Genomic DNA, 27,571 nt, shown 5'->3' on the forward strand with positions numbered 1-27,571 from the left:
AGGACCAAAATGGAAAACTGATTCCATTTAGATGTAATTACAACGAAATAAACTTGGTTAAAATAATTATTCCATCCTTATGCAATAATTTTCTCTCCAAGTTGCAGCTGAAGAGTAATTTTGGGAGGGGGGGTCCGTGGCTTGTGCTCAGCGGGCCTTGGGAAGGTGGGGGCTGCTCTTTATCATGCCGGAGGGTCTCTGGGCACAGGGAGGCCTCCTCCCCCGCCCTGCAAGCGGCCCCCAGCCCACCCCAGAAGCCCCCAAAATTCGGGGGCAGCAGAGCCGGGAATGCGCCCGGACTCGTTCACTGCCTCCCCGTTTGCTCCGGCGGGGCGGGAGGTGCTGAGCGGGCGGAGGGCGAGGGCCATCCCAGCTGCTGCCCATCTCTCACCCGCCGTGCCCAGGAAGTTGCCCAGGAGCGCGGCTGCCCGCAGCGCCTTGCCCGGAGCCCAGCCGCGCCCGGCGGAGACCCGGCAAGAGCCGCTGCAGCGGTGGCGCGGGCGCCTGCGGAGCGCGGCCAGCAGCGCGCCGGCCAGCAGTCCCAGCGCGGAGCTGCCGAGGGCCAGCTCGGGCCAGGGCGGCAGCTGCCGGGAGAGGCGCAACAGCCCCGCCGCCGGTGCCGGAGAGCCCAGCTCGCCTACGGCCGGGGGGGCGCAGCACAAGCCCAGCGCTCGCGGGGAGGCCATGGGGGGATGTGCCCGGCCGGGTCGGGCTGGGCTGCCGAGCCGGCGCAGGAGTCCCGAGCGGAGACATTCTGCACATGCTCGGGCTGCCTCTTTTAAAGGGACCTCCGCCCGCAGAAGCCCTGCGGGGCTGAGGACGATGGGAGTTGTAGTCACCTGGGAGCACCGGGGTGGGGTTGGGGCGATTTAAGGCAAGGAGCCCCCGGTGGGCTGGCGTGGCTGGGCAGGATGCGGCCTCTGCCCGGCTCGGCTGGGGGGTTGGCGCCCCTCCGCTCCGGCCTCCGCCTCTCCCAGGGGAGCGAATGATGACTGGGAGAATCCCATTTCACGCAGTCATTTGCGATCTCAATGGCTCTAATACAGGGGTTTCCAAACTTGGGAACTTTAAGACTCGTGGACGTCAACTTCCAGAAATTGAAGTCCACAAGTTAAAGTTCTCAAGTTTGGACACCCCCTGCTCTAATAGATGCAATTCAAAGAGGAAAGAAAGGGATTTCGGTGTGACTAATGCAAACACTGACGGGGGGGGGGGGGGGGTGTCAATCCTGGTTCATTCATTTCATTTAAGTTTATTTATAGGCCGCCCTTTTCCCTGAGGGGACTCAGGGCGGCTTACAACTTATGTAGGAAGGGGAAACATACAATGACATATAGGACAATTCATAATTAAAAGAATAAAGCAACATTCATCATTCGGGTGGGGATGGATTATAATCTTTAACCCCAGGCCTGACGGGATAGCCAGGTCTTGAGGGCTGTGCGGAAGGTCTGGAGGGTGGTGAGGGTACGAATCTCCACGGGGAGATCGTTCCAAAGGGTCGGAGCTACTACTGAAAAGGCTCTCCTCCGCGTAGTTGCCAGTCGACACTGACTGGCGGATGGAACTCGGAGGAGGCCCAATCTATGCGATCGAGGAGGCCCAATCTATGTGATCTAATGGGTCGCGAGGAGGTAATTGGCAGGAGGCGGTCTCTCAAGTACCCAGCTTCTTTAGGAGGTGGACAGAGTCCCCCCTCCCCTGAATCTGCAGATCAGCCTCTCCAGCTCCCCAGCCCTGATGATGAAAGCCAGGATGGGAGGGGCACTCTGCTCCCCCTCCCAAATGCTTAGAAAAGGAAAGTCCCAGCACCTTCATCTTCACTCTCTGCCTGCCCAGGAGCTGCTAAGGGGGGGGGGGAGGGAAGCCTTCAGACTTGCCTTCGAAGTGGGTGGGGTGAACCTGCATTGGTTTGTTTTCTTGAGTCTCTCCCCCACCCTCCCTCTCCCTCTTTCTCCCCCCTCCCTCTCTCTCTTTCTCTCTCTCTTTCTATTTCTCGGCGGAGTTGCTGGGGACGGGGTGCCGCCAGAACAGAAGGTGGAACCTCATCCTGATGGGGCCCAGAAGAGCCATTTCTGAGATCCAGACACCCCAAGCATTGCCCCAAGCAGTGCAAAACTGGCCTCTTGCTGGCTTGGGGCATTCAACCCCCTCCTGCAGGCCCGATTGTCTGTCTTCATCCTGCCTTGATCGGAGGGAGAAGGGAGGGGGGCAAAAGCATCCAGCGGTCACAGCTCCCCTTATCCAAAGCGAAAGGGGCAAAATGCCAATTCCTCTTTGGCAAGGGCAGCCTGAAGCCAGCCACAAATACGGCCCTTGAGCCAGGACACATCCCCCCGGTCACTTCCCGGCTCCGTTTCCCCACAACCTTCTGCAGCAACGGCAAAAGTCTCTTCCAGGTGCTGAGTGAGAGGAAATAGCCCCCCCCACCAGCCCCCCCTGTCTTGGCAAGCAAGGTGACCCTGAGATTTTGCAGAGAGCGCTGAAGGGCTGAAGCACAGATTAATCTGCAGGGTGAAAACCTGTGCCTGTGTGTGTGTGTTGTGCCCATGTTTTGTGCTGATGAATTGCAAATGAAGCCTGCTCCTCCTTCCTTCCTCCCCCCCCCTCCACCCTTTTTCATGTGCTCCCTCATTCATGCCGGCCATAACTCTCGAGGCTGGCTTGAATCGGTTTGAGTGATTGGAGGAAACTCGGGACTGCAACCCCCTCCATCCAATTGAGACAACGGAAGTTTGTTAACCAATTTTTTTGGGGGGAACAGTGATCGTGCATAGACAGTCCTTGCATTACCCCCCCCCACACACACACACAGGTGCACCATCATTGCAGGACACTTGGAGAGGAGGGGGGGGGATCGAACCAGCATTCTGCAAACCCCCGTGGTTGCCATGGAGAAGAATCCCGGATGGCTGCCTGCACTCTCCAGCCCATGTTGGGGTTGATCGCTTATGCCTTCTGCTGGAAGCAGCTTTTCCCCCCACTTCCTCCCCCCTCCACCCAATTTGTCTGCAAACTGCCAGGGCATGGAGGCTTCTCAGGCAGGCAGAAGCTGTGACGGAGGGTGGGAGATGCTGCACTGTATTATTGGGGGGAGGGGGTCCTGGGGAGGCTTCCTGATCACCTGAGCCGGGAACTGGTAGCCCACCCACTCCCGCTGGACTAGCTTCCAGCCTCCTTCACTATCCCTACTGGAGCATCTGCCCAGCTGCAGGAAGACACACCAGGAGCCCCCCCCCTCCCGTGACACTTGAATAGAAAGGCCAGGACAGGAGGAGGGGGCTGGGGGGGGGGGGGCTGACTGATTTGGTTCCTTTATTCCAAGCCTTTTTCTATGCTGCTTCTGCGGAGGAAGACCCCAGGTTAGCCTGGCCCTCTGTATTGATGAGCCGAGGTGGCGCAGTGGTTAGAGTGCAGCACTGCAGGCCACTTCAGCTGACTGCAGTTCAGCAGTTCGGCTGTTCAAATCTCACCGGCTCAAAGGTTGACTCAGCCTTCCATCCTTCCGAGGTGGGTAAAATGAGGACCCGGATTGTTGTTGGGGGCGATATGCTGACTCTGTAAACCGCTTAGAGAGGGCCGAAAGCCCTATGAAGCGGTATATAAGTCTAACTGCTATTGCTATTGTATTCACCTGGGTGGGGGGAGGTAAGGTAAGGGAAATTCCAAGGAGGGCATGGAAGGCCGAGGAGATGGCTGGATCAAACATCCTTCTCAACCAGAGGCTGCTTGGGGGTGGGGGGCATTTCTGAGGGTCGGAAGCAGTGCAGATGGGGAGGGGAGAGCAGCGGAGAATAGCCTGGCAGAGCCCCCCCCAGGTGTTCCCTCCAGCGGCTGGCCTCCTATAGAATGATGGGGGGGGTCTCATCCTGGAACGCAACAGGTGCCTCTTGCTAAGCCGGTGGTGTCTGGGGATCGTTCAGCAATGACTCCCTGAAAGCCCCTTTTGGGGTGGGGGCACATTTGGCATTTGCAGGCTTTTCTTGGAGCCCCTTCCTGACTGGTGAGGCAGGATTGGCCGTGGTTGGGAGGCCTTGGCCCACGCAAAGTGGGAGCTAGAAGGCTCTGGAATGGGTCTGCCCCTCTCGCCCTCCCCCCCCCGCCTTTTAAAGCTGGGTCACATCCACCCATCCTGAGGCAGAAGTGGGGTCTCAGCTAGCCCGCCCACACAGGTGCCTTGGTCCAGGTGCCTGCTGCAAAAGGCTTCAGCTTGGGGCTCCCAGTTGCCATGGAAACTCCACCAGAACTGGCATCGAGCAATGAAGAGAAAGGAAGGGGCACAGAAAGAGGGGGTGATGGGAGGCTCCCTCCACCCCGAGGATGCATGGCAAGACACACCAGTGATGGTCCTTGGCATTGGGTTCTAAGTGCACCGGTTGAGTCCTGCCCTCTTGTGCCACTTTGCCAATGAACAGAGGGCGGGCAAAGCTGCAGCTTCAGGTTGCCCTCAGAGGTAATGGCTGCACTTGTGTGGGGTGGGGGGGGGAAAGAGAGGGGTTTCTGCCACTCACAGCCCCCAAAGGCCTCGGGACCCTAAAGGCAGGAATCCCCCATCGGCTGCTCCAAAGGACAAGGGCTTGCTGGAGGGGTGGAGGAGCAGGTACTTGAATCCCCCACCCGGGTGCTGCCCGCTTTCTGGCCCCGAGCAGACACCCCTCTTCACCCCAGAGCGAAAACCCGCTTGGCAAAGAGATATTTGGGGGGAAAGGACCAGAAGTTTCCAAGGGGCGCCGGCTTGCATCTCCCCCCCCCTCTGCTGCCATGGGTGGGGGTCTTCTCCAGATCGCAGGCCGCCACAGGAGAGAGACCCCGCCCTTCTTCCTCCCTCCCCTCCCCCACGGGACCCCAGCCCAAGAAGAGACAGCGCAGCCAGGAGCTAAAAATATCCCTTCCAGTTTATTGGGAATTTCTGCTCCAGGATACATTCCCCACCCACCCCCCTAACCCCCACCCCCAGCGAGGAGCAGGCTGGTGACGGGTGGAGGAGACACACGCAGAGGTTTTACACTTCCAGGCAAGCTGGATCGAATCCCACCGCCTGAGTTGCTTGCAGCGCCCCCCCCCCTCAACGTGTCCCCCTCCCACCCCCTCAGAATCCTCCCCTTGCCAGCTGACAGGGCTGCTGACCGCCCGAAGGGCCCTCCTGCCACTCAAGCTGCCAGACTCCGAACAAGGCAGGGCTTGCTGTCTGCCATCTTCCCCTGCCCTTTTCCCCAACCCCAGGCCTGACACCCACCGGTGGCAAGTCCTCAAGCTGCCACTGCAGGGTCTCTTGCCTGCCCTGGACCTGGCAGCCCGCCAGCCGCACGGGGGCAAGCCCCTTTCTGCCCCCCCACCCCACCCCCCAATTGCGTCCAACCCGCTGCCCCTACAGGTGCCACCCTCCTCCTTCCCTGCCTCTCCAACCAGCAGAGGGGTTACCGTGAGTTGGAGGGCAGGGCGGGCTGTGGGGCTGGCAAGAAGGCCGAGGCGGAGCCCCCCCCCCCGCCGATGCGGCTGTGCCGTGGGGCTGCCGCTGGCCAGGGCAAGAGGGCAGGAGAGAGGCTGCTGGTCCCCCCGGGGGCATGGATTGGCCGCTGGGCACGATGGCTAGGAAGGGCATTATCAAAAGTACAAAATGGCCTTGTGGTTTACTGTGCCACTGCCCGCCCCGAGGGAAGCCTGCTGGTTTCGTAGTTTGGCACAGATGCAGCTGGAGGAGGAGGAGGAGGAAGGGGGGGATGGATGTGCTCGCCTGGGTGATGTGTGTATCTAATTGGCTGTATCAAGAACACTTAGTTTAAAATCTTTACAAAGGACGAAACACGGTGCCTCCGTTAGTGCTTAAAGAACTAAAGATCTGCTTTAAAAAACGTCTTTTGGAAAGAAACAGACAGACAGACAGGATCTCCGCGACATGGAAAGTGTGATATGGAGCCAGGGTACCAGGCAGTACCTTACCAGGCCCAGCATCAAGGCCAGGCAGGGGATTCAGGATCCGCTACGGGGTCGAGAAACACCCCCCACCCACTGCCAAATGGCAGCCGTCCAAGAGCTCCGAGAAGTGCGAAACCATCTCCCGCCACAAGGTGGCATCTAAGCTTGTGGGAGCCGTTCTGGGTGGCTCTAGGTTGGTAGAGAAAGAGCGAGAGAGAGAGAGAGAGAGAGAGAGAGAAAGAGAGAGAGAGACGGGCAAAGCTTTGCTCCAAGTGCCCACTAGGAGGTGCCCAGGTGGAGTCCCCCGCGGGTGTTCCAGAAGGCGAGGGCCTGTCCTGGGCTTCCTTGGCAGTGCCAGCTGGACCTGGGAGCAGAAAGGGTTTACTGGGGGCAGCCCAGGTGGGGGTGGGGGTGGGGGTCTCGCCTTCTCTGCCGGACTCCCCGAAGCCTCAGCTGCTCTGGAGACGAGGAGAGCAAAGCGCTTGATACTACGAGCCGAGAGAGCGGCCACGCCTGACCCCGTAAGCCCAAGGTCCAGTGAGGTGGAGCGTGTGCATGGCGGCTATACCCGGGTGGTGGAGTGTGAGTGAGGGAGCCCCGTACTGCTAAAGCTGGCAGCAAAGGTGTTGTAGGGGTGCAGGGTTTGAAGCCCCACCAGGGAGTTGGGGATCATGGTGATGGTGTTGGGCGTCATGAGGGGAATGTCGTCGGGGGAGCGGCGCAACGTGAGCGTGTAGTCGGGCAAGGCGGTGAGGCGGAGGGCATCGTGGGTCGGCACGGCCTCGCAGTCCCCCAGATGGGACTGGTTGCTCTGCAGGGAGGGGATCTCCTCTTCCGGGGTGTGCCCGATGTCGTTGGTGGCGGGGGCGTGCTGCGGGCTGGGCTGGCGGTGGGTGTCTTGCCTCCGCTTGTCCTTCCGGTAGTAGAGCGCCGCGAAAGCCAGGACGTTGAGGAAGAGGAGGGAGGCCCCCACGGCAATCGTGACGCTCAGCTCGGTGGAGTAATCCCGGGGGTTCTCCACCAGGAGCGTGCCTGCCCCGTCCTGCTCGGGGTTCCACTTCTCCTGCGAGCCCTCGCTGGTGTAGGCGGTGGAGATGGCTGGCCGCTTGGTGCTCCAGGCCTTCCCGTTGGGACGGCGCGCCATGTGGGAATTCTGGGTGGTATCGGGGGGCGGCACCTTCGTGGTGGTGGAGGTGTAGTGAAACATGTCGTGCAGGTTGTACAGATGGGGCACCAGGTGCTTCCAAAAGGCAACCTTGGTGGCCCGGTAGTGGTCGCGCACTCGAGGCTTCAGGCCAATGTGCAGGTAGAGCTGGTCCCGGGGGTTGTACTTCGACCAGGCCACTTCCTCAAACCGGTTGGCCTTGGTGTGGATGAACTTGGTGTCCTGGGGCACTGGCTTGTTAGGGTCCCTGAAAGAGAGAGAGAGAGAGTGAGAGAAAGGGTGGGAGGGGGAAAGCATGCCATCAGCCATCCCTTGTGTGCCACTAACGAGGGGGCTCCCTGGGGGGAGGATTCTTCCCAATCGAGCCATCGTGCCAAGGAGGAGCCTTTGGACCCAAGGGGCTCCGATACACATGGACAGACTCTCTGGCTTTTGAGGGCTGCAGAGCGCGGAGCCTTTTCAGAACCAAAAATCAGCCTGGCAAAGACCTGGATTCGTCTTTAGGTCATCGGAAGGATGAAAGCTGGACTTTCCCTAAATCACACTGGCTGGGAGCTCTGGGAGCTGCAGTCCCAGCACATCCGGAGGGGAGTAGGCTACAGAAGGAAGATCTAGGGGTTCAATCCTTGGGGGGGGGCACTGGAAAAAGACGCTACCTCCAGGGCCCTCAAACTACTGGTCCAGGGAGCCCCTTAGTCTCCCCCTGCAAGGAGAACAGATTTTGGTTTAATCCTTTTTAGATCCCTGGGACTGAATCTGACGGGGTGGTGGTGGGGCAGAGCTTTGCCCCCCCCCATCTCCTCCCGCACAGCCTGATCCTGGCAACGGAAGGTCCTTTCAATATCCACTTCCACACAGCAGAGGGGGTGAGCCAGCCCTGCCCTCTGGGAGATGCCAGACTGAAAAAAACCCCACCTGGGGGAAGGCGACATACCCAGTCTTGGCAAAGTTGGTCCAGTAGGTCATCACGACGGCGCTGAGCATGACGTCGTTCTTGGAGAAGTTGCAGGGGAAGAGGTCGGTGGGGCCAATCATGGGGATCCCAAAGACGTAAGGCACCTCGTCTCCGTGGGCCGCATCCGACCAGGGTGGCTTCATGAGGCTCTGGCAGTGGTGATAAAAAGCGTAGAAATAGGTGGGGGACCCATAGCGGGCGTGAAGGTCAGCGGTCACCACCGATGGCTCGACCCACTGGTGGTCAGTGAAGAGGGCCACCAGGGTCTTGCGCCGCGTTTCCGGATTGTCCCGGTCGGCCCAGTCTGTGTACATGAACTTGATGGTCTCGCGCAGGGTGTCCTTGCCCTCCGGGTAGCCATAGAGGTTGTCCACAAAATTGGAGACGGAGTAATCGAAATCGCTGCCGGAAACGCCGTCCTCGGGGTCCACGACCCCCTCCACGAACTTCAGCCCCTCCCCCTGGTTGACGCCAAGCATGATGTCGTAGTTGAGAAACTCCCCCTGCTCCATCAGGATCTCGGGGTCGTCCGGGATGACGTCCCCATCGATGACCGGCCCAAAGGCCACGTGGTAGCGGGCCGGCTGGATGTCCTGCTCCACCAGTTCCTTGGCTGTCTTCTGCCTCAGGCAGTCAACCATGTCCACCGTGTCCAGTACGTTGCAGCCTACTTTGTCAGCCAGCAAGCTGGTGTACTTCACCGGCTGGTAGTTGACGGCCCAACTGGAGAGAGCCGAGCCGCTCTGGATGATGGCTCGCTGGAAGAGACCTGTGAGGCGAGAACACAAGCAGGGCAGAAACGGGCAGGCGGCCCAGAGTGGGACCCTCCACTTTCAAGGAAGCTGTGCTGAAGGGGCACCACCCACACCTGCCAGCGGCTCTCTAGCGCCACCAGGCAAGGAAAGGGGCAACGGGAGGGCAGGTGGCCCACGGAGAAAGCTCGTCTCCAGCCATGCCGGCTCCTTCGTCCAAGACCAGGCTCCAGGAGGACAATCTTGGGCTTGCGGCCTTAGCATAACCCCCCTCCGACGCTCTGGTCATCCCTCCCTGGCAGCTACGCCATGTCAGCTTGGCACCAGTCAAGCCATCCTGGTCCTGTTCCACTCGGGCTCTGGGAACAATGGGCAGGAATGGAACAAGAAGGGTTCCTGCCTCCCCTCCCCCCCCACGTCCCCGGCCTCAGGCAGGGCGATTTGAGGCTGGCATTGTGGGGGTTAAGCCCCTGGTACTTAACCCTGCATGTTCCACAGAGAACAGCCCTCATTTCCTGCCCAGCTGGGCCCCGCTCCGTGCCAATGTGGGGCTCGGCAAACGGCACATTCCCCGGGGGGCACAAAGGAGCCTTTTTGCTGGCGGGAACACAAGAGGCCGAGGACGCTGGGCCTAGGAAGCCGGCCCACAAAGGCCCTGGGGCTGGCAGAGGAATGCCAGGCCGGGCTGAATGCCAAGGTTTCTTCCGTGGGGCTTGTCCTCGGAATACAAAAAGGTCCAGGAAGTGCAGCGCCTGCAGCTGAAGCCGGAGGGAGGAAGGGGGCAGAGGGCAGGAGGATGGCAGCCTCTCCGCCAGCTCCTCCTGTCCCTCGGCCTCCAGGTAAAAAACGAGGCACACCTTTGCTCTAGAATTGCGGGAAGGGGAAAATGACCATTTGTTGTCTCCTCATCCTTTGCACTCCCTTAACGCTCCCAGGATTCACCCCTTTTCTCCCTTGGAAGACCCCTACACAAGCCTCTTTCCCCCAAGCCCCCTACCCACCCCTACCGGAGGGAGCCAGCCTGCATCAGAGTCACCTTCCAACCACCAAGCGTCCAAAGCCACTCCAGGTGGCTCCTGCATCAGCTTCACAGAGGGAAGGATGGCCAGCTGTGCCCCGAGAGCCTCTCAGTGTCTTCGGGACCCATTTTTCATTTCATTTTTCATTTTTTTCATTTTATTAGGGTTTATAGGCCGCCCTTTTCCCTGAGGGGACTCAGGGCGGCTTACAATCACCAGGGAGGGGGTGCAAATCAAAATAAACAATATACAAGCAAATAAAGTAATAAAAACACAACTTGCATTCAGCATTCAACACTCGGGTGGGGCAAATTAGAGACTTATCCCCAGGCCTGTTGGGAGAGCCAGGTCTTGAGGGCTGCGCGGAAGGCCTGGACGGTGGTGAGGGTGCGTATCTCGACGGGGAGATCGTTCCACAGGGTCGGAGCTGCAACAGAAAAGGCTCTCCTCCGTGTAGTCGCCAGTCGACATTGACTGGCGGATGGGATTCGGAGGAGGCCCAGTCTGTGCGATCTTATCGGTCGGAGGGAGGTGATCGGCAGGAGGCGGTCTCTCAAGTACTCAGATCCACTACCATGAAGGGCTTTAAAGGTGGTCAATAGCACCCTGAAGCGCGCCCGGAGATCAACACAAAGCAGCCTCCCCACACTTGGTGCCCACGTTGCTCAGTTCTGATATCCTTGTGGTTGGATCTCCACCCAGAAGCCTCGGATCCTCGCCCGCTTGGTAGGGGGATCCAACCAAACCCAGCTACGCTGCCGCTGGAGTGGGCTGGTTCGGGTCACCCTACCACGTGGGCAGGTAAAGCTGCAGCCAGCTGGCCAGGGCATCCCTCCCCCACTCCTCCACCTGCTGCTGCACCAGCCCTATTTAGACGATTCTCCTGGTGGCTCCGGGATCAGCTTCGCACGGCCCCGGAAATGTGTGTGTCCTGCAAATGACCGGACCTAATTCTCTCTCTTTCCAGCTGCTGGGTAGCAGAAATGGGTGAATCTCCTTTGCGCACACACAGCAAGAGGCAGAAATAGCTCCTGCCGCTTCTCTCCACCTGGGGGACAACATCCCCCCCACCCCCCCCACACCGTGAGCAAAGTGGAAGACGGATTTTTTCTCTCCTCTCAAGGGGGGGAGAGGGGGGCTCCTGCCCGCTTTCTTGGCTCACGAAAGGCCGCTTGAATGGAGGTTGGCTGCACCATTCCAAAGAGGGTCTCCTGGGGTGGGGGAGGTTCTGGGGCCTCTGCTCGGCAGGCAGGATTCCAGCTGGTGCCTAATGCATTCCGGCAATGGAGGGAGAGAGGTGGAAATGCAGCGGGGGGGAGGGGGAGGGGGGAGGCTGAGCAACTCCCACCATTCTCCAGCAAGCAGAGGGAAGCCGTCCCTCGCCAGGCAGACGCAGCCGAGAAGACCCTGGGGCTGCCTTGGCTGGCCTCTGCTCATAGAAGCCTAGGAGTTCCCTTTGGGGGGGGCAGGTTCCAGGCAAACGGGGGATTTGGGGTGCGGAGACCCCAGGGTGGCCCTCCCCCTCCCCTTTGCATTCCTGCCGGTAACCTACGGAGGCTCTCCCACGCTGGGGGCTCTTCCGGCATTATCCCCGTCCCTGCTGATGGCTCTGCACTTTTGCCCCCCCCGCTTCCCCCCCTGTGTGGGGCTGCCCCAGATCCTTTATGCTGCAGTGACCGAACCTGAGCAGAAGAGGCAAAGCTAAGCTTCTCCTAGCCCGGATGCCCTCCAGGTGCGCAGAAGGGCAGCTGGATACAATGGCAACGATGACCCAAGGCACCTGGGAAGGGCCTGCGAAGGACCCCCTGTGGCCTGCTAAGAGGTTCAGCAATATCTGCGGGGGCACAGGTCGACACCCCCTCTTCAGACATCGATACCAGTGCACCAATGCCTCTGAGGCCCTATTTGCCCAAGTCCAGGAAATCCTTTGGGGGCCCAGAGGAAGGATGGAGCCCCGGGGCCCCTGTGCTTGGTCCCCCCCTGCCTTAATCCTACCATGCTTCTCTAAGCACCCCAAAGGTTTATAGTTAGCCTAGCAAGGAGGAGCTAAGCTCAATTCAAAGATGTTATTAACTTTCTACGTTTTCTTTAAGTACATCTTAAACTGTTTTTGTTAAAGATTTATACCTTGTATTGGTTCTGGGAAGTCAGGGTGGGGGAAGGTTGGGGGGGGATTGGGGGGGAGGGTGGGAGGGAGCGGAGTTTACTAAGTTGGAGGAGGGATGTTGGATGATTGTACATGTATACCACTTTTTTTTTCTTTTTTATGTATATTGAAATGGAATTATAAATACCATCAACACAAAAGGGAGTTTGCTCAGAAGCTGAAATACACCAAGTGAATGAGAGGAAGAGTGGGAAGCAGAGGAGAGAAGAAAGATAGGAAGAGAGGGACAGGAGAGAGGGTGAAGGGGGAAGATGAGGTGTATAAGGAGGAGTGGTAAGGGGAGAGAGGAGAAGGAGAAAGGAAGGGGAAGTGGAGTAGAAAATGATGGAGGGAAGAAAGGATGTAGAAGAGTTGGAAGCAGAGGAGAGAAGAAAGATAGGAAGAGAGGGATAGGAGAGAGGGTGAAGGGGGAAGATGAGGTGTATAAGGAGGAGTGGTAAGGGGAGAAAGGAGAAGGAGAAAGGAAGGGGAAGTAGAGTAGAAAATGATGGAGGGAAGACAGGATGTAGAAGAGTGGGAAGCAGAGGAGAGAAGAAAGATAGGAAGAGAGGGACAGGAGAGAGGGTGAAGGGGGAAGATGAGGTGTATAAGGAGGAGTGGTAAGGGGAGAGAGGAGAAGGAGAAAGGAAGGGGAAGTAGAGTAGAAAATGATGGAGGGAAGACAGGATGTAGAAGAGTGGGAAGCAGAGGAGAGAAGAAAGATAGGAAGAGAGGGATAGGAGAGAGGGTGAAGGGGGAAGATGAGGTGTATAAGGAGGAGTGGTAAGGGGAGAGAGGAGAAGGAGAAAGGAAGGGGAAGTAGAGTAGAAAATGATGGAGGGAAGACAGGATGTAGAAGAGTGGGAAGCAGAGGAGAGAAGAAAGATAGGAAGAGAGGGATAGGAGAGAGGGTGAAGGGGGAAGATGAGGTGTATAAGGAGGAGTGGTAAGGGGAGAGAGGAGAAGGAGAAAGGAAGGGGAAGTAGAGTAGAAAATGATGGAGGGAAGACAGGATGTAGAAGAGTTGGAAGCAGAGGAGAGAAGAAAGATAGGAAGAGAGGGATAGGAGAGAGGGGGAAGGGGGAAGATGAGGTGTATAAGGAGGAGTGGTAAGGGGAGAAAGGAGAAGGAGAAAGGAAGGGGAAGTGGAGTAGAAAATGATGGAGGGAAGAAAGGATATAGAAAGGGGGAGGAGAGAAGGGGAAGAAAGTGTCGGATAAGGTATAAATATGGTTTATGGAGAGCAGAAGAGCCAATAACGGGTTTTTTTTTCCCCTTTGGTAGTTGATGGTAAGATGAATTGATGTAAGTACTTAATAATATAACTTGATATTGACTATGTAATAGTATACATGTGATTATATGCTATGAAAATGGAAAATAAAAACTTTTTATGATGTCTAAGCACCCCAAAGGGGCGATAACATTAACTACACTGAGGTGGGCTGGGGGTGGCGTTTGCCGGTGGCTCGGCTAATCCCCATCCTCCAGGAGCCGTAAAAACACCACGGAAATATGAGCCGTGAAAAAGTCTGCTGCTTTTTCAGCCGCCGCAGGAACTCCTGTGCCGCAAACTGGACGCGCAGAAGCGGCTGGATGTCTTAATTAAAAAGCCAGGCATCCTTCCGAACCCCCCAAGGTAGCATCTATGCCGGGTTACCCATCCGTGAGGATGGCGTGGGCACCGTCGGGCAGGGAGAGGGACAAGTGTAAATACTCTTGAAGCTGTCCCGGGGGTGAGGCCGGGCTGGAAGCTGGAAGCCACACCGTTTTTTTTAGCCTGCAGATTCCCTCTTGAGCTGGCAGCCCCCCGCCCCTCCCCTCAGATACACCTCTAGCTACGTCCAGGCAGTCTTCGCACAGCCCATCTGCAAAGAGGTCCCGACACTTCCCGGGATCAGCCAGTCCAGCCAGGATTCAGATGCTGAAGGAGCATGGCCTGAAGCTCCAAGGCTTCGCTTGGCTGGAGTTTTAATTCGTGCATTTTTTGATGTAACCCTAGTCTTGGCTTGGCAATGTATAAGTATAAGCATAAGCCATGATTGTTAACAAATCTATCTGTTATTTTAAATGCTAGAAAGATATAATTGGATGCTAATTGCTTTAAGCAGCCATAAAAGGAGGAACTATTTTTTTTATTGAAAATTTTAAAAAACAAACTTTTACAAATATTTACTTCCCTCCCTCCACCCTCCACCCCCAAACCCCCTCCCCCTCCCCCCCAAACCCCGCTGACTTCCCAGAACCAATACAAGCTATAAATCTTTAACAAAAACATGCTAAATAAGCTTAAAAAGAAAAAAAAGTTGATACCATCTTTCACTTGAGCTTTAACTCCTCCTTGCTAGGCTAAACAATTTATATCCTTCCTAAATTCTTTAATCATAAACTATATGAAATTTCTTAGTCCCGTATTTATTTTGAATATAATCAATCCATCTTCTCCAGTCCAATTTATATCTCTCATTTGAGTGGTCCTTAAGATAGGCAGATATTTTAGCCATCTCAGCTAGGTTTGTTACTTTCAATGTCCATTCTTGAATCGTAGGCAAATCTTCAAGGAGGAAGGAACTATTTGGAGTTCCCTGATGCTCCTTGATGCTCCTGATATTTCCCGAGTTTACTATTGGTTTATTCTATTGGTTCTACTGTTGTTCCTGATAGTTACTGACTGTTACTGTATGTAGTTAGTATTTGGAGAGAAGACCGTGTATTGGATAGGGGCTAGTCTGTATAGAGCTGTATAGAGCCGAGGTGGCGCAGTGGTTAGGGTGCAATACTGCAGGCCACTTCAGCTGACTGTTATCTGCAGTTCAGCGGTTCTAATCTCACCTGCTCAAGGTTGACTCAGCCTTCCATCCTTCCGAGGTGGGTGAAATGAGGACCCAGATTGTTGGGGGCAATATGCTGACTCTGTAAACCACTTAGAGAGGGCTAAAAGCCCTATGAAGCGGTATATAAGTCTAACTGCTATTGCTATGGTATAGTAGTTACCTGTCTACATGGTGAATTGTGAATTGAGCAACTGTATCTTCAACGTATTGTAAATAGACTGTGCATATACGTCAAGACTGACTATTGGGGCACAGTACTGGAAGAAGGAAGAATTGCCTACTATTCAAGAATGGACACTAAAAGTAACAAACTTAGCAGAGATGGCTAAAATATCAGCATATTTTAAGGACCACTCAGATGAGAAATACAAGCTGGAATGGGGAATATGGATGGACTGTATTCAGAATAAATATGGGACTAAGAAACTCCAGATAGCTTATGAGTGAATGAGCAAGGAAGGATACAAATTTGCTTAAAGTTAGCTTTACAAAGGGGGAGTTAAAATACAAGTGAGGGATGATGCTAAAGTCTTGTTTGCTTATTTTAGAATATGTATGTTAATGTTTATACCCTGTATTTGCTCTGGGAGGTTGGGGGGGAGGTTGGGGAGGGGGAAGTTGGGTTGGGGGGGGGAGGCATATATTTGTAAAACCTTTAAAAAAAAAGATTTCAATTAAAAAAAAGACTGCTTATAGTCTGTTTGGAGACTACTTATCTATTTTTGTTACGCAAGTAAAGCTATTATTTGTTTTACCTTCGGTGGCTGCAGAATTCTAGTCTCCTAACGGGGGTAGATTTCCTTTCAAAAGTTTTATTTCTTTTAAGGCAAACATTTCATCATTCCTCAATCAGTAAGACATCAAAGTACAATTTCTTGTATATCAAAATAATTCTAGTTTACCACCAAATTCTTGTCTAGCCTAATATATACCCCTCCCTCCCTCCACCCTCTCCCCCAACCTCCCTCCACCTTCCCCCCCCCCCGACTTCCCAGAACCCGTACACGGTATGGATTTCTAACAAACACAGTCTAAAATCTATTGAGAAAAAAAAAGAAATAAAAAAAATTAATAACATTCTACATTGACCTTAGCTTCTTCTTGCTGAACCAACTTTAAACAAATGGGGGTAGAGTTAACAGGCGGCTCGGTTCCTTCCTGGCCTTGGGCCCATCTGGGCAGTTGTGTTTTCTGAAGGAGAAACTTGCAGACTCCCAGACCGGAAGTCCTCTGGCTAAGCTCTCCCGGACCGTCCCTGGCCACAGTTTGCAGCTTCTGAGGCCGCCAACCTCTGTTCTTGGGGAAATGGGAATTTCCCGAGGTTGGTTTCCCTTGAAGACACCTGGCCTGTGCAACTCCCATCGCCATAACGAAGAACCTACTTCGACTACAGCTAGAATAACGTTTGCCCAATGTTGGAAACAGAGTCATAGTCCCCCAGATGAATGAGCGATTCAGAAAATTATAGATTGCGCAGAAATGGACAAGTTAACATCAAGATTAAAGGACAAAGAAGAGTCTGAATGCTATGAAATTTGGGATAACTGGTATAAATGGTTGCATAAGAGGAATAAAGTTAATTCAGCCGAGAAACAATAGGGAAATGTATAGAACTGTAGGTGAATGTATATAAATAGAAAGAAGGACTAGGGGAGACAGGATAGCAGTCTTCCAATATCTCAGGGGCTGCCACAAAGAAGAGGGAGTCAAACTATTCTCCAAGGCACCTGAGAGTAGAACAAGAAGCAATGGGTGGAAACTAATCAAGGAGAGAAGCAACTTAGAACTGAGGAGAAATTTCCTGACAGTTAGAACAATGAATCAGTGGAAGAGAAGTTGCCCCAGAAGTTTTGAATTCTCCAACACTGGAAGTCTTTAAGAAGATGTTGGATTTGTCTGAAACGGTGTAGGGTTTCCTACCTAGGCAGGGGGTTGGACTAGAAGACCTCCAAGGTCCCTTCCAGCTCTGCTATTGTATTATTGTATTAAATATAGAAGCGATATAAGATTGATCTATACAGGTTTGATGACACAATGTTAATGTGACGATTGTAAGATGCTATAGAGGGAAAAAATCAATAAAAATCTGTTGGTTTTTTTTAAAGAACCTACTTTGATATCTAAGCATTTGTTGCTGCCTGTTTTCCGATGGTCTTTGTAAATTCCAATTGTTATTTTATTTTGAAATAGCAGTTGCCTCCCTTCTTATAATCCTGAATGCAGAGATCCAAGGATGCTTTGGAAAATACACCATCAGAGCTAGATATAATCAGAAAAGTGTTGGCCTGTGCGGAAGCAGATAGGCTCCCTCTTGAACTTAAAAATAAAGGGGAATCGGAATATTTTGAAGTCTGGAACAGATTTTATGACTGGTATAAGACAAGGTGACAAGACTGGAACAAACTGTAAATACTGTGTTTGGACAGAAGGATAGACAACGTATTAAGTAGGCTAATTGTCAATAGTTGTGACTAGCTGTATATAAATGTATAAGCCGAGGTGGCGCAGTGGTTAGAGTGCAGTACTGCAGGCTACTTCAGCTGACTGCTAGTTTGGCAGTTCGGCTGTTCAAATCTCACCGGCTCAAGGTTGACTCAGCCTTCCATCCTTCCGAGGTGGGTAAAATGAGGACCCGGATTGTTGTTGGGGGCGATATGCTGACTCTGTAAACCGCTTAGAGAGGACTGAAAGCTCTATGAAGCGGTATATAAGTCTAACTGCTATTGCTATTGCTATGTGAATGTATAGTCACTCCGACTTCACGGTGCTTCGTTGTTTTAAATGTAAAAATAAAATAAAAATATATGGGGGGAAAAAAGGATGCTTTGGAGCCCGTAATCCCACATTATTACAGGAACAAATCGTCTATGGTAAAAGCATGGGAGGAGAGGAGGGGTGGGGGAGGTCCAGAGGGGCAACCCGCGGTCTTCCCCCTCTGGGGAGAGACCAAAAGGCCTCCCTTACCTTCAGAGTGGTGCGACAGGGTGAGCAGGCTGACGCAGGATGCCCCGATGCCCGACCCGAAGACGGTGATGCGCAGGGGGTCGCCGCCAAAGAAGGCGATGTTCTCGCTGATCCAGCGCAAAGCCTGGATCTGGTCCAAGAGCCCATAGTTGCCTTTGGCCGCCTGGTCGCCGGTGCTCAGGAACCCTGCAGGAGAGTAGAGTCAGTTGTTCCCCATCCACAGCTTCCCTCCTCCGCCCTCCCTGCTGCTGACCAGGTCCCACCAAAGGGCCAGCTCCTCCGTTGCCCTGCCAGAGTCCCAGAGGGAGCCTTTGGCCAATCCGAGGAGGGCAGGGAGATGCCTCACGGGCCCGTCCCGCAGCCTCCTCTGTTCCGAGGGAAGATGCCCCCGAGCGCCCCTCCCTCGGGACGATGGGCTGGGCAACCCTGCCTTTGGGGTTAGGCCAGTGGTGGGATTCAAATAATTTAACAACCGGTTCTCTGCCCTAATGGCCAGCTGGGTAGGCGGGGCTCGGTGGTCACGTGACTGGGTGGGTGTGGCCAACTCAACGTGACTCCCGTCAATGGGTGCTTCGCCTTAGCTCTTACAATGGAATCGGGGTTAACCGGAGAGGCAGTTTCTGTAAGCAGGTCAACAAAGATGAGGCTAGAAACAACATCAGAATGTTTCCTTCCTGCCTTTCTTACAGGATTAGCCCTGTAAAGTGGGGAAAAACAAAAGGAGATTTCTTCCAACAACCGGTTCTTCAAACTGCCTGGAAAATTGCCAACCGGTTCTCCCGAATAGGTGCGAACCGGCTGAATCCCACCACTGGGTTAGGCCCTCCACCCTGATGTTCAGCTTTCCGTTGGGTCTTTCCCCATTGTTCTGCACTTGGTTGGAGGTCTAGAGTAATGTTTCTCAATCTTGGCGACTTTAAGTCCTGAGGACATCAACTCCCAGAATCTTCCAGCCAGCAACGCTGGCTGGGGGATTCTGAGAGTTGAAGTCCACAGGACTTAAAGTTGCCATGGTTGAGAAACACTGATCTAGAGGATTCCTCTCTGGCTTCGTCTAACGAAGGCCAAAACTTAGCAAGTGTTTGAAATGTTTGGGAGCTCGTGATTTCTAGACCCCAGGAAAAGGATCAATGCGGAAATGAGCTGAAACGTAGGACAGAAATCGAGGGTAATAATGGAATGTGCTGAAATGAGTAAATTGACGTTTGAAATCAGAGAACAAGAAGATAAACCATTTTATTAAGATATGGGATTTATTTTACCAATGGTTAGACAAAAAAAAAATATGGAAATGAAATATGATTGAGAACTTTACAATACAAGGACAATGGAATGACACGGAATATAATATAAAGATGTACTATTATTGGATGGATTTAGGAGGATGGATTGAATTGTTATAATATAAATTAATTCAAAATTTAGAATATCTCGTACAAAATAAAGGAATAAAGTTACAGTCAAACAAATGATTAACAATGATAATAATGTATACAAATATATTAGATTGACAATATGGGATTAGCCATTAAGCCACAAGTTCTTTGCCTAAAATGTAATATAGCACAGGTTCGAATCCCAGTAAGGGTATGGCTAGCTGATGAGAGCTAAATAGCTTGAAATAGATCTATACTAGTCTCCCTTTATTTATTTATCAGCACAAATATAACACAAAATGTGTAACAAAGGCAACAGTAAAAATATTGGGTTTCTGTCGTGATGGACTCTTGTGACGAGCCGATTGACAGATAATGGAAGCTGTTAGCTTCCTCCCATAATTGGGGCATACCAGGGGTTGTGACACTAAATATATGTATGTATGTATGTATGTATGTATGTGTGTGTGTGTGTGTATATATATATATATATATATATATATAGATAGATAGATAGATAGATAGAGAGAGAGAGAGAGAGAGAGAGAGAGAGAGAGAGAGAGAGAGAGAGAGAGAGAGAGAGAGAGAGAGAGAGAGAGAGATAGAGATATAGATGATAGATATAGATATAGATATAGATATAGATATAGATATAGATATAGATATAGATATAGATATAGATATAGATATAGATATAGATATAGATATAGATATAGATATAGATATAGATATAGATATAGATATAGATATAGATGATATAGATATAGATATATAAAGAAATCGAGGGTGAATCCTATTGAGTTCAACTGGGCACCTTCGGTAGCCGGGCATGCAGGCTTGTGAGCTGAGCATGTCGTTTCTGGGCTCCTGATCCAGGTGCAAATCCCCCCCAGGAGAAGCTTTCTCCTCTGCCCAGAAGCCGCTGCCGCTACAGCCCAGGCACCCTCAAGGGCCAAAGCACCAGCTGGAGTTGGGGTGGCCAAAGGCCCCAAAAGTCGAGGGGGGAGGGGCTGTTTGTCTGTACAGCAGGAGACTCCCTGCCCGCCTTCCGCTCCAAGGAAACCCTTCAGGATCCAGCGGGCGGCTTCCGGAGGCGGCCTGGCAGCCCCCCAGCGGAACCATAGGATACTCCCTCTGGGGAGGCCTATTAGTGGTACTTGCTGAGCGGTGCAGAGAGGAGGTGGGTAAACAGGGCTTCCACAATATTGAACCACAGATCAATACTTGCTCTCTGGGGGGCCCTAATGGGCAAACACGAGGGAACTCCAAGCTAGGAACACAGGGTGGCATTCACAGTGGGCCATTTGGCCCTGAGGTGGGTCGAGGGCAGAGGCTGGAGGGGGAGAGGATCCTTTCAGGGGAGCCGGTGCAGAAACAGGGTACCAAAGCTGGGGATCTTGCTCTTTGCGGGACGCTGTTCCTATTCCCCACAGGGTCCCCCAGGCTGCTAAGGGATGTGGTGCGCCCCCCACAACCTCCCCAGGGTCCCCCATGCTGGGATGGAGCGCAGACAGAATTTCTCCCTACCCAGGACTCCCACGCGGTAGTTGAGAGTGATGACGATGACGTTGCCGTAGCTGGCCAGCACGCTGCCGTCGATCATGTTCCCCGTGCCTTCCATGTAGGAGCCCCCATGGATGTAGACCATCACCGGCTTGGCCCCGCTGTCCCGGATGTCTGCAAGGGGGAGAAGCTAGAGACAGGAGTCTGACGCAGCCTGCTGGACACCCACCCCTGCATTACCTGGACCCTTCCCGGGGAGAAGAGGCATAGCAGGGACCTCAGGCTCTGCCCGCAGGTTTCTGGCCTGGCAGACGATGTGAGAAGGCCCTAAGGCTTGCAGGAGCCCCACAAGGTCCCTTGAGCTCTGGTGGGACCCACCGTGGCCAGCTGAGAGATTCAGGGCTTGGGACGGAGTCTTAGAAAGATGCAACCCCCCCTCCCACAGGGAGAGGAAGGGTTGGGACGCAGCCCCTCTCCTTTCACTGGGACAATATCCTGGGGAGGTCCCACTCTGTATAGAGTAGCCCAGCCCTGTCCTATCCTCTGAGAAGCTGCTGCTTCACTTGCTAGCAGAGACGCGGTCATCCCCCGCCCCTTCTTCTCTCTTGCTGATTTCAGTCAAATGCCCCTGGCGCCTGAACCGGGATGCCAGCCTGTGCCCCCACAACCGCTGGCAATTCCCGTCCTGCCTATGCCCTCAGCGCAGCGGCAGGAGCCGCTCCCCAGGGATCCACACACACGCCCGGAACTCGCACTCCCGGGAGCTGCAATCCCGGGACATAGGGTGCCACCTGGCACTGCCCTGTCAAGGATGCCAGAGGGGTCTCTGTTCACCCCGGAATGCTGACAACTCTAAAGCAAGCAGACATTACAGGTACAGGCATGTTAAGTCAAGACGCAGCCCAGACGGGGACTTCATCTGCTCTCGCCAAGAAGAGGTATGGCTGGCCAACCCCGAGGGAAAGAGCTCCTCCAAGGGGGCTGGAGGGGGCAGCAACTTGAGGGCACTTCCACCCAGGTCAGACGAAGCGCTGGCCACGAGAATCGCCACTCGCACGGCAAATGAGCCACCGAGGGAGAAACAGGACGGTCAGCTGAGACTCCCAAGCGCACAACTGGAAGGACACTCTGCTCTCTGAGGCCTGGCTAGGAGGCCCTGGTTTCCAGGACTGGCCCACCAGCTCAGCTGTGCTGGCGTCCAGGTTCCTTGGACGGGGGTCCCGAGGAGCTCTTGGTGCTTCTCTGCCAAGCTGTTAGCACAGGTTTGGCTGGGATTTCCTTAGGTATCACCTTGATCTTCTCCTTCAAGCAAAACTGATGGGCGCCTGGCAGGGGGGGAATGCTTTCCTCGGGATTAAATGGCAGCCTCTCCAGGGAGGGAGGGAAGCGAGTGAAAAGAGCCCAAGGACACCGCTGCCCCTGGCATGGACGGAAATTGGCAGAGGGGCAAGCCGCAGTAGCCACCCTGTTGCAGAAGGGCACCCATCTCCTCTACCCAATGCCAATGGTGCCCTTGGCAGCCTCCTCCCCAGAGCTGTGCCTCCCTGCCCTCCATAGTGCCATGCCCCCATGCCCCCTTTGGAAGGGGCCCCTCTGAGCAGGAAGCAGCCCCCTCCCCCAAGGGAAAAGAGCCCCCGAGCAGCCAGGGTGTGAGCTGAGGGCCCAGGCTGGACCCAGGGGGTGGTGTGTCTGTGTGTGTGGGGGGGTTGAGAATGGCAAACGCCACTCCACACACACCCCCAGACACACCCTTCCTGCAAGCCCATCGCAACCTTCTGTGTGGGGACAGGCCAGAAACCCGGAGCGTCTGAGCTGAGAGAGACCCTGCGACCCCTCGCCTCGACCTTCCCAGCCAGCAAGCAACCCAGGGCGAGGGGCAGCAGGGCGGCCCCCCTCCCTCCCTCCCCAATCGACCGCTCAGCACCCGGAGAGACAGAGACACAAACGAAGGGGGGAGGGGGGGCTTCTTGGGATGGCAGCAGCAATGAGGACGTGCATGAAAAAGAGAGAGAGAGAGAGAGAGAGGGAGGGAGGGAGGGAGGGGAGGTCTTCATGCATCGACAGCCACCTGGCGCACGCAAGTAGTACCTTCGTCTTCATCCCCGTCATTATCCGCTAAGTCCTCGCCCTGTTTCTTAGCGCTGGAGCCTGGGGACCAAACACGAGGAGACGGAACAAAAAGGAAGAAGGGGCCAGAAAGAGAAACCAAAACAGGAAGGAAGAAAACAAAAGAGAATTCAAACATAGCATGGCTGCAGAGAAGGTGGGAAGGTCACCTGGCTCAGGCCTCTGCTAAGCCTTTCGGGCGCCCCTGGGACCTCCAGCAGCAGCACTGGGGAGGGTGGAGGGAGGGAGAGGCTTCCAGGGCCCCGTCCCCAGGCTCAGAGAGAAGGCCAGGCAGAGCTCAAGGGGGAGGGCGAGGCCAGCCACAGAGGGCACGGCTGAAGGGGGAAAGAGGGGGGGGCTGCCCCTGCACAGCCAGCCTAGGGGGGTCCCTGAGGGTGGGGGAGAGGCAAGACCCTTGGGATGCGGACAGGGGCCTGGCATAGCCATGGCGGGCATCACCATCCAGCTGCCAAGGGGTGAAAATTCAGCGCTGCCGTGAGGCAAATAGTCATGCCCTTGGCATGACCGGAGACTTCCACTCTAGGATTGCGCAATGGGACTCTTGACTAGCCCCTCCGTTGGCTTGCGCCAGCCTGTGGCACACGGAGGACCTGGGATGGGGAGGTATCCTTTCACCGAAGACCTCCAGAGTGACCCTCCTCAGCTCTTGAGTAGGAACGGGCCTTTGCCTCCAGCTCCTCTGAGCTTCGGCGTACCCACAGGCCAACCAGGGGCAGCAGGATGGGCTCTTCCTGATGCCCACCAAGTATCCCTTCCTGGCTGAGAAAAAAAGGGGCCGGAGAAGGCCTGGCAATGCCTCTGCGCAGGACACTTTGGGGGCTCCAAGAAGCACACCTCCCATACCTTCAGCACCCCAGAGAGAGGGCAGGTCGCCATGCCCGCTCTGGGGATGCCCGTGTGGCCCCGGCCACCCTTGGCGGCATTCATTTCAGAGAGCCGAAGAGGCCCTGTCCATCTGAGGCAGGTGCCCAGCTTCCGAGAGGCCCGGGGGTGCCAGAGCCACCCAAGGGTTGAGGATTGGGCCGGGTGGGGGGAGGGGGGCTGCGTGCACCTCCACCTTCCCCTCCCGCTCGGATCAGCTGAGAGCAGAACAAAGGACTCCTGTCTCAGCCGCTGCTGCTCAGATGCCAGGCCTGCCCGGTCGCCATGGAAACCGAGGCAGAGAGAGAGAGAGAGAGAGAGAGAGAGAGAGGGAGAGAGAGAGAGAGAGAGAGAGGCTGCGCTGGTCCTCCTGCTCGCTGCTCCGCAGGGCGCATCAGCCCGGCCCAGGCCATGTTCCTCCAGACACACACACACACAGCCGGTGCAAACAAGGGAGGCAGGAAAGAGCCCCCCCCCCTGTCCCAGGCCGTCCTGTACCTTTGGGGCATCGGGAGATGTGCGACCGAGGCCAGCCCAAGGGAGGAAGGTGTGGGGAGGCCCGAGGAGGCTGCGCTGGAGGGAATCAGCCATGGGCAGGGGGGTTCGTGGCCAAAGCCCCGAAGAGAGTTCACGCAGGCACCGTGCAACGGAGCAGCCTTCCATGCGCAATAGGGCCGACGGAGCCAAGCCAGCCTGCCCTGGCCCAGCCACGGGCTCCCCCTGACCCCTGGCAGCCGGAGGGAGGGAGCGGGGGGGGAGGGGGAGGCGGTGGAAATGAGGAAGGGGTGATTTCTTGGCTCTGGTGGGGACCGGCCACAACACATCAAAGCCGAATGAAACAAAAAAAACGCTTCAGAGGGGCACCGAGGGCTCGGCCGGCTGACACATGCTTCCCATCGGTTTCAGGCGGGGATGCCAATTCTTGAGCTTGTGCTGATGAACCAGGATCTGGGCACGAGCAGGATCTGCGGCCACAGGGCAGAGGCACCCAGGGGAAACGCCTGAGCTGAATTGGGCCCCGCTGAGAAGGGGCAGAGAGGCTTTAAAGCGTGCCCCACCGCGCCCCCTCCTCCTTCTCTTCCAAGGACACAACTCACCCCGAGCCTCCGGAAGTTTGTCGGAAACTGCTTTGCGGGGACTCCCCACTGCGAAACAGCCCTTCCCAACCAGGCCTCCCCCCCCCCAAGGAAGGTCTCCCACTGAATGATGGGGGGGAGGCCTGGTTGGGAAGGGGCCGGCGTGAGCCACAAAGAAAGGGAAAGCGCTATTTGGGTATTCATGGGGGTTTCCCACCCACCCCCCAAATAAAGAAGCCATGCGATACCCAAGAACTGAGCCCTTTCCCCCCCCCTCCTGCTTCTGTGACCTTGGGCTGAATGGGCCCCGGAGTCCTCAAAGGGGAGGAGCCAGGCAGAGCCCCAGGGCAGTGATGCCACCGTTACACAGGGCAGCTCCTCCTTTGAATGGTTCAGCGGTAACGTTCCCTTCCCTGGGGAGTCCGAGGTCAGCGTTCGTGGACGGGCAAGCCCAAACTACGCAGCTGCTGCGTTCACACAAAATGCTAAGCCATGGTTGGCGTCCCACGATGCCCTGAGCCATGATCCCCGGCTGAACGGATCCGACGGGCAGGCGGCTCCCCCCAAATGCCCAGGGCTCTCGGCCCTGTGCCCTGCCTGCTCGCTAAGCCACGTCTTGCTCAATCAGGGTTTGCTGAGTGGGCCACACGGACTAGGATGCCCTAAGCCCATGATGGCAAACCTATGGCACCTGTGCGCAAAACCCTCTCTGTGGGCACATGCACCATCGCCAGCTGCTCTTCTGGTTTTCGGAGTGCACATGCACCAGAAAACAGCCCCCCAAATGCCCAGAAAACAATACTTTTTTCAGGCTGCTTTCAGGCCGTTTTGGGGGGGGGGGCATTTTCAGGCTGTTTTTCAGGTGTTTTTAGGCCGTTTTTTTGGGGGGGGCATTTTCAGGCTGTTTTGAGGCCATTTTGGGAGTACATTTTCAGTCTGTTTTTCGGCGGTTTTCAGGCCGTTTTGGGGGTGCATTTTCAAGCTGGTTTTTGGCTGTTTCCAGGCCGTTTTGGGGGGGGGGTATTTTCAGGCTGTTTTTTGGCTGTTTTCAGCCTGTTTTGGGGGGATATTTTCAGGTTTTTTCGGCTGTTTTAAGGCCATTTTGGGGGGGCATTTTCAGGCTGTTTTGAGGCCATTTTGGGGGTACATTTTCAGTCTGTTTTTTGGCGGTTTTCAGGCCGTTTTGGGGGTGCATTTTCAAGCTGGTTTTTGGCTGTTTCCAGGCCGTTTTGGGGATGTATTTCCAGGCTGTTTTTTGGCTGTTTTCAGCCTGTTTTGGGGGGATATTTTCAGGTTTTTTCGGCTGTTTTTAGGCCATTTTGGGGGGGCATTTTCAGGCTGTTTTGAGGCCATTTTGGGGGTACATTTTCAGTCTGTTTTTTGGCGGTTTTCAGGCCGTTTTGGGGGTGCATTTTCAAGCTGGTTTTTGGCTGTTTCCAGGCCGTTTTGGGGGTGTATTTTCAGGCTGTTTTTTGGCTGTTTTCAGTCTGTTTTGGGGGGGATATTTTCAGGCTTTTTCGGCTGTTTTTAGGCCATTTTGGGGGTACATTTTCAGTCTGTTTTTCGGCGGTTTTCAGGCTGTTTTGGGGGTGCATTTTCAAGCTGGTTTTTGGCTGTTTCCAGGCCGTTTTGGGGGTGTATTTTCAGGCTGTTTTTTGGCTGTTTTCAGCCTGTTTTGGGGGGATATTTTCAGGTTTTTTTCGGCTGTTTTTAGGCCATTTTGGGGGGCATTTTCAGGCTGTTTTTCAGCTGTTTTAGGCCGTTTTGGGGGGGGGCATTTTCAGGTTGTTTTTCGGCTGTTTTAGGCCGTTTTTTGGGGGGGGCATTTTCCGGTTCTTTTTCAGCTGTTTTAGGCTGTTTTGGGGGGGCATTTTCAGATTGTTTTTCGGCTGTTTTAGGCCGTTTTGGGGGGGGGGCATTTTCCGGTTGTTTTTCAGCTGTTTTAGGCCATTTTGGTGGGGCATTTTCAGGTTGTTTTTCGGCTGTTTTGGGGCCAAAAACAGACTGAAAAACAGCCTGAAAATGGACCCAAAATGTCCCAAAAAACCAGGCATGCAAGCACCAGCCAGCTGGTCTCTGTTTTTCCAGTGCTCCGACATGCGTATATACATGCGCAGGCATGCATGTTTCAGTTTGGGCACTCGGTGCCGAAAAGGTTCACCATCACTGCCCTAAGCCATGATGTAACAAACTACCACAGCTCCTTTGGGAAGCTGGCTAGCCCAGTCTCAGTCTTGGGCAGTTAGGCTCCTCTCGAGCCACCCGGACCAGGCATCTCCCTTCACCCCAGGCAGACCTTCCTGGTCCAAACAGAGGAAGCCCCCCCTTGGGGTGGAGAAGTCTTGGCTCAACCTGCTTCCAAGCAGCACCCCCATGCCTGGGCCCACCGACGCCCTCTGCGTGTGGAGGTGTGCGCGCATGCACACTGATTCTGGTCCCCCTCCCTTAACTTCTTCTCCCCCTCCTCCATTCCCTGGAGACCCTTCTAAATTTCTGCCCGCTTTTAGCCCTTTGGCTGGGAATGGCAGGAGCTGGGACCCAGCTTGGGGGGGGGGGGAGATGTCAGGGGACAAATCTCAGGGCCCAGTTTCCTCTTCCTTGAGAAGAGCTGCCTGGCCCTGCGCCCCTCATACGGTTGGGGGGCAGACAGCCCAGAGAGGCCTCAGCCATATCCACCACAGGCCTGGGGGGGGGGGTGGACATTTCCAAAAGCTCAAAAGGAAGTTGGCACCTCCATGCCCGGTCCTTGGTGAAGGAATAACAGAGGGGATTTAAGGATGGCATTTGGCATGAGGGGCTGTCCGTGCTGAAGCTGCTGCTCTGTCATGGGTGGCACCGAGACCCTTTGGGAGGAGTAAGGGTGGGCGCAGAGCCAGC

At 54.8% G+C, this 27,571-nt stretch overlaps 1 protein-coding gene across 3 annotated transcripts in view; it reads right to left on the bottom strand.

Moving 5' to 3' along the window:
• Nucleotides 1-5,347: 5,347 nt before the first annotated feature.
• The window catches only part of NLGN3 (neuroligin 3), a 38,518-nt gene continuing 16,294 nt past the window's right edge, over nucleotides 5,348-27,571 (bottom strand). For 2 of the 3 annotated variants that reach the window (XM_087726992.1, XM_087726991.1), the window contains 5 exons: nucleotides 22,719-22,778; nucleotides 20,655-20,804; nucleotides 17,752-17,937; nucleotides 8,016-8,805; nucleotides 5,348-7,328 (listed from right to left, as the gene is read on the bottom strand). In XM_087726992.1, coding sequence (XP_087583118.1) covers nucleotides 6,479-7,328; nucleotides 8,016-8,805; nucleotides 17,752-17,937; nucleotides 20,655-20,804; nucleotides 22,719-22,778 — 2,036 coding nt within the window. In that variant the 3' untranslated portion in view covers nucleotides 5,348-6,478. The remainder of the gene's footprint in view (nucleotides 7,329-8,015; nucleotides 8,806-17,751; nucleotides 17,938-20,654; nucleotides 20,805-22,718; nucleotides 22,779-27,571) is intronic. The other variant, XM_087726993.1, reaches the window with a different exon arrangement.

This window comes from Thamnophis sirtalis, unplaced genomic scaffold (genome assembly GCF_051295495.1).
Source record: "Thamnophis sirtalis isolate CommonGarterSnake01/CBP01778 unplaced genomic scaffold, rThaSir2_p1.2 scaffold_13, whole genome shotgun sequence".
NCBI classification, from domain to species: domain Eukaryota; kingdom Metazoa; phylum Chordata; class Lepidosauria; order Squamata; family Natricidae; genus Thamnophis; species Thamnophis sirtalis.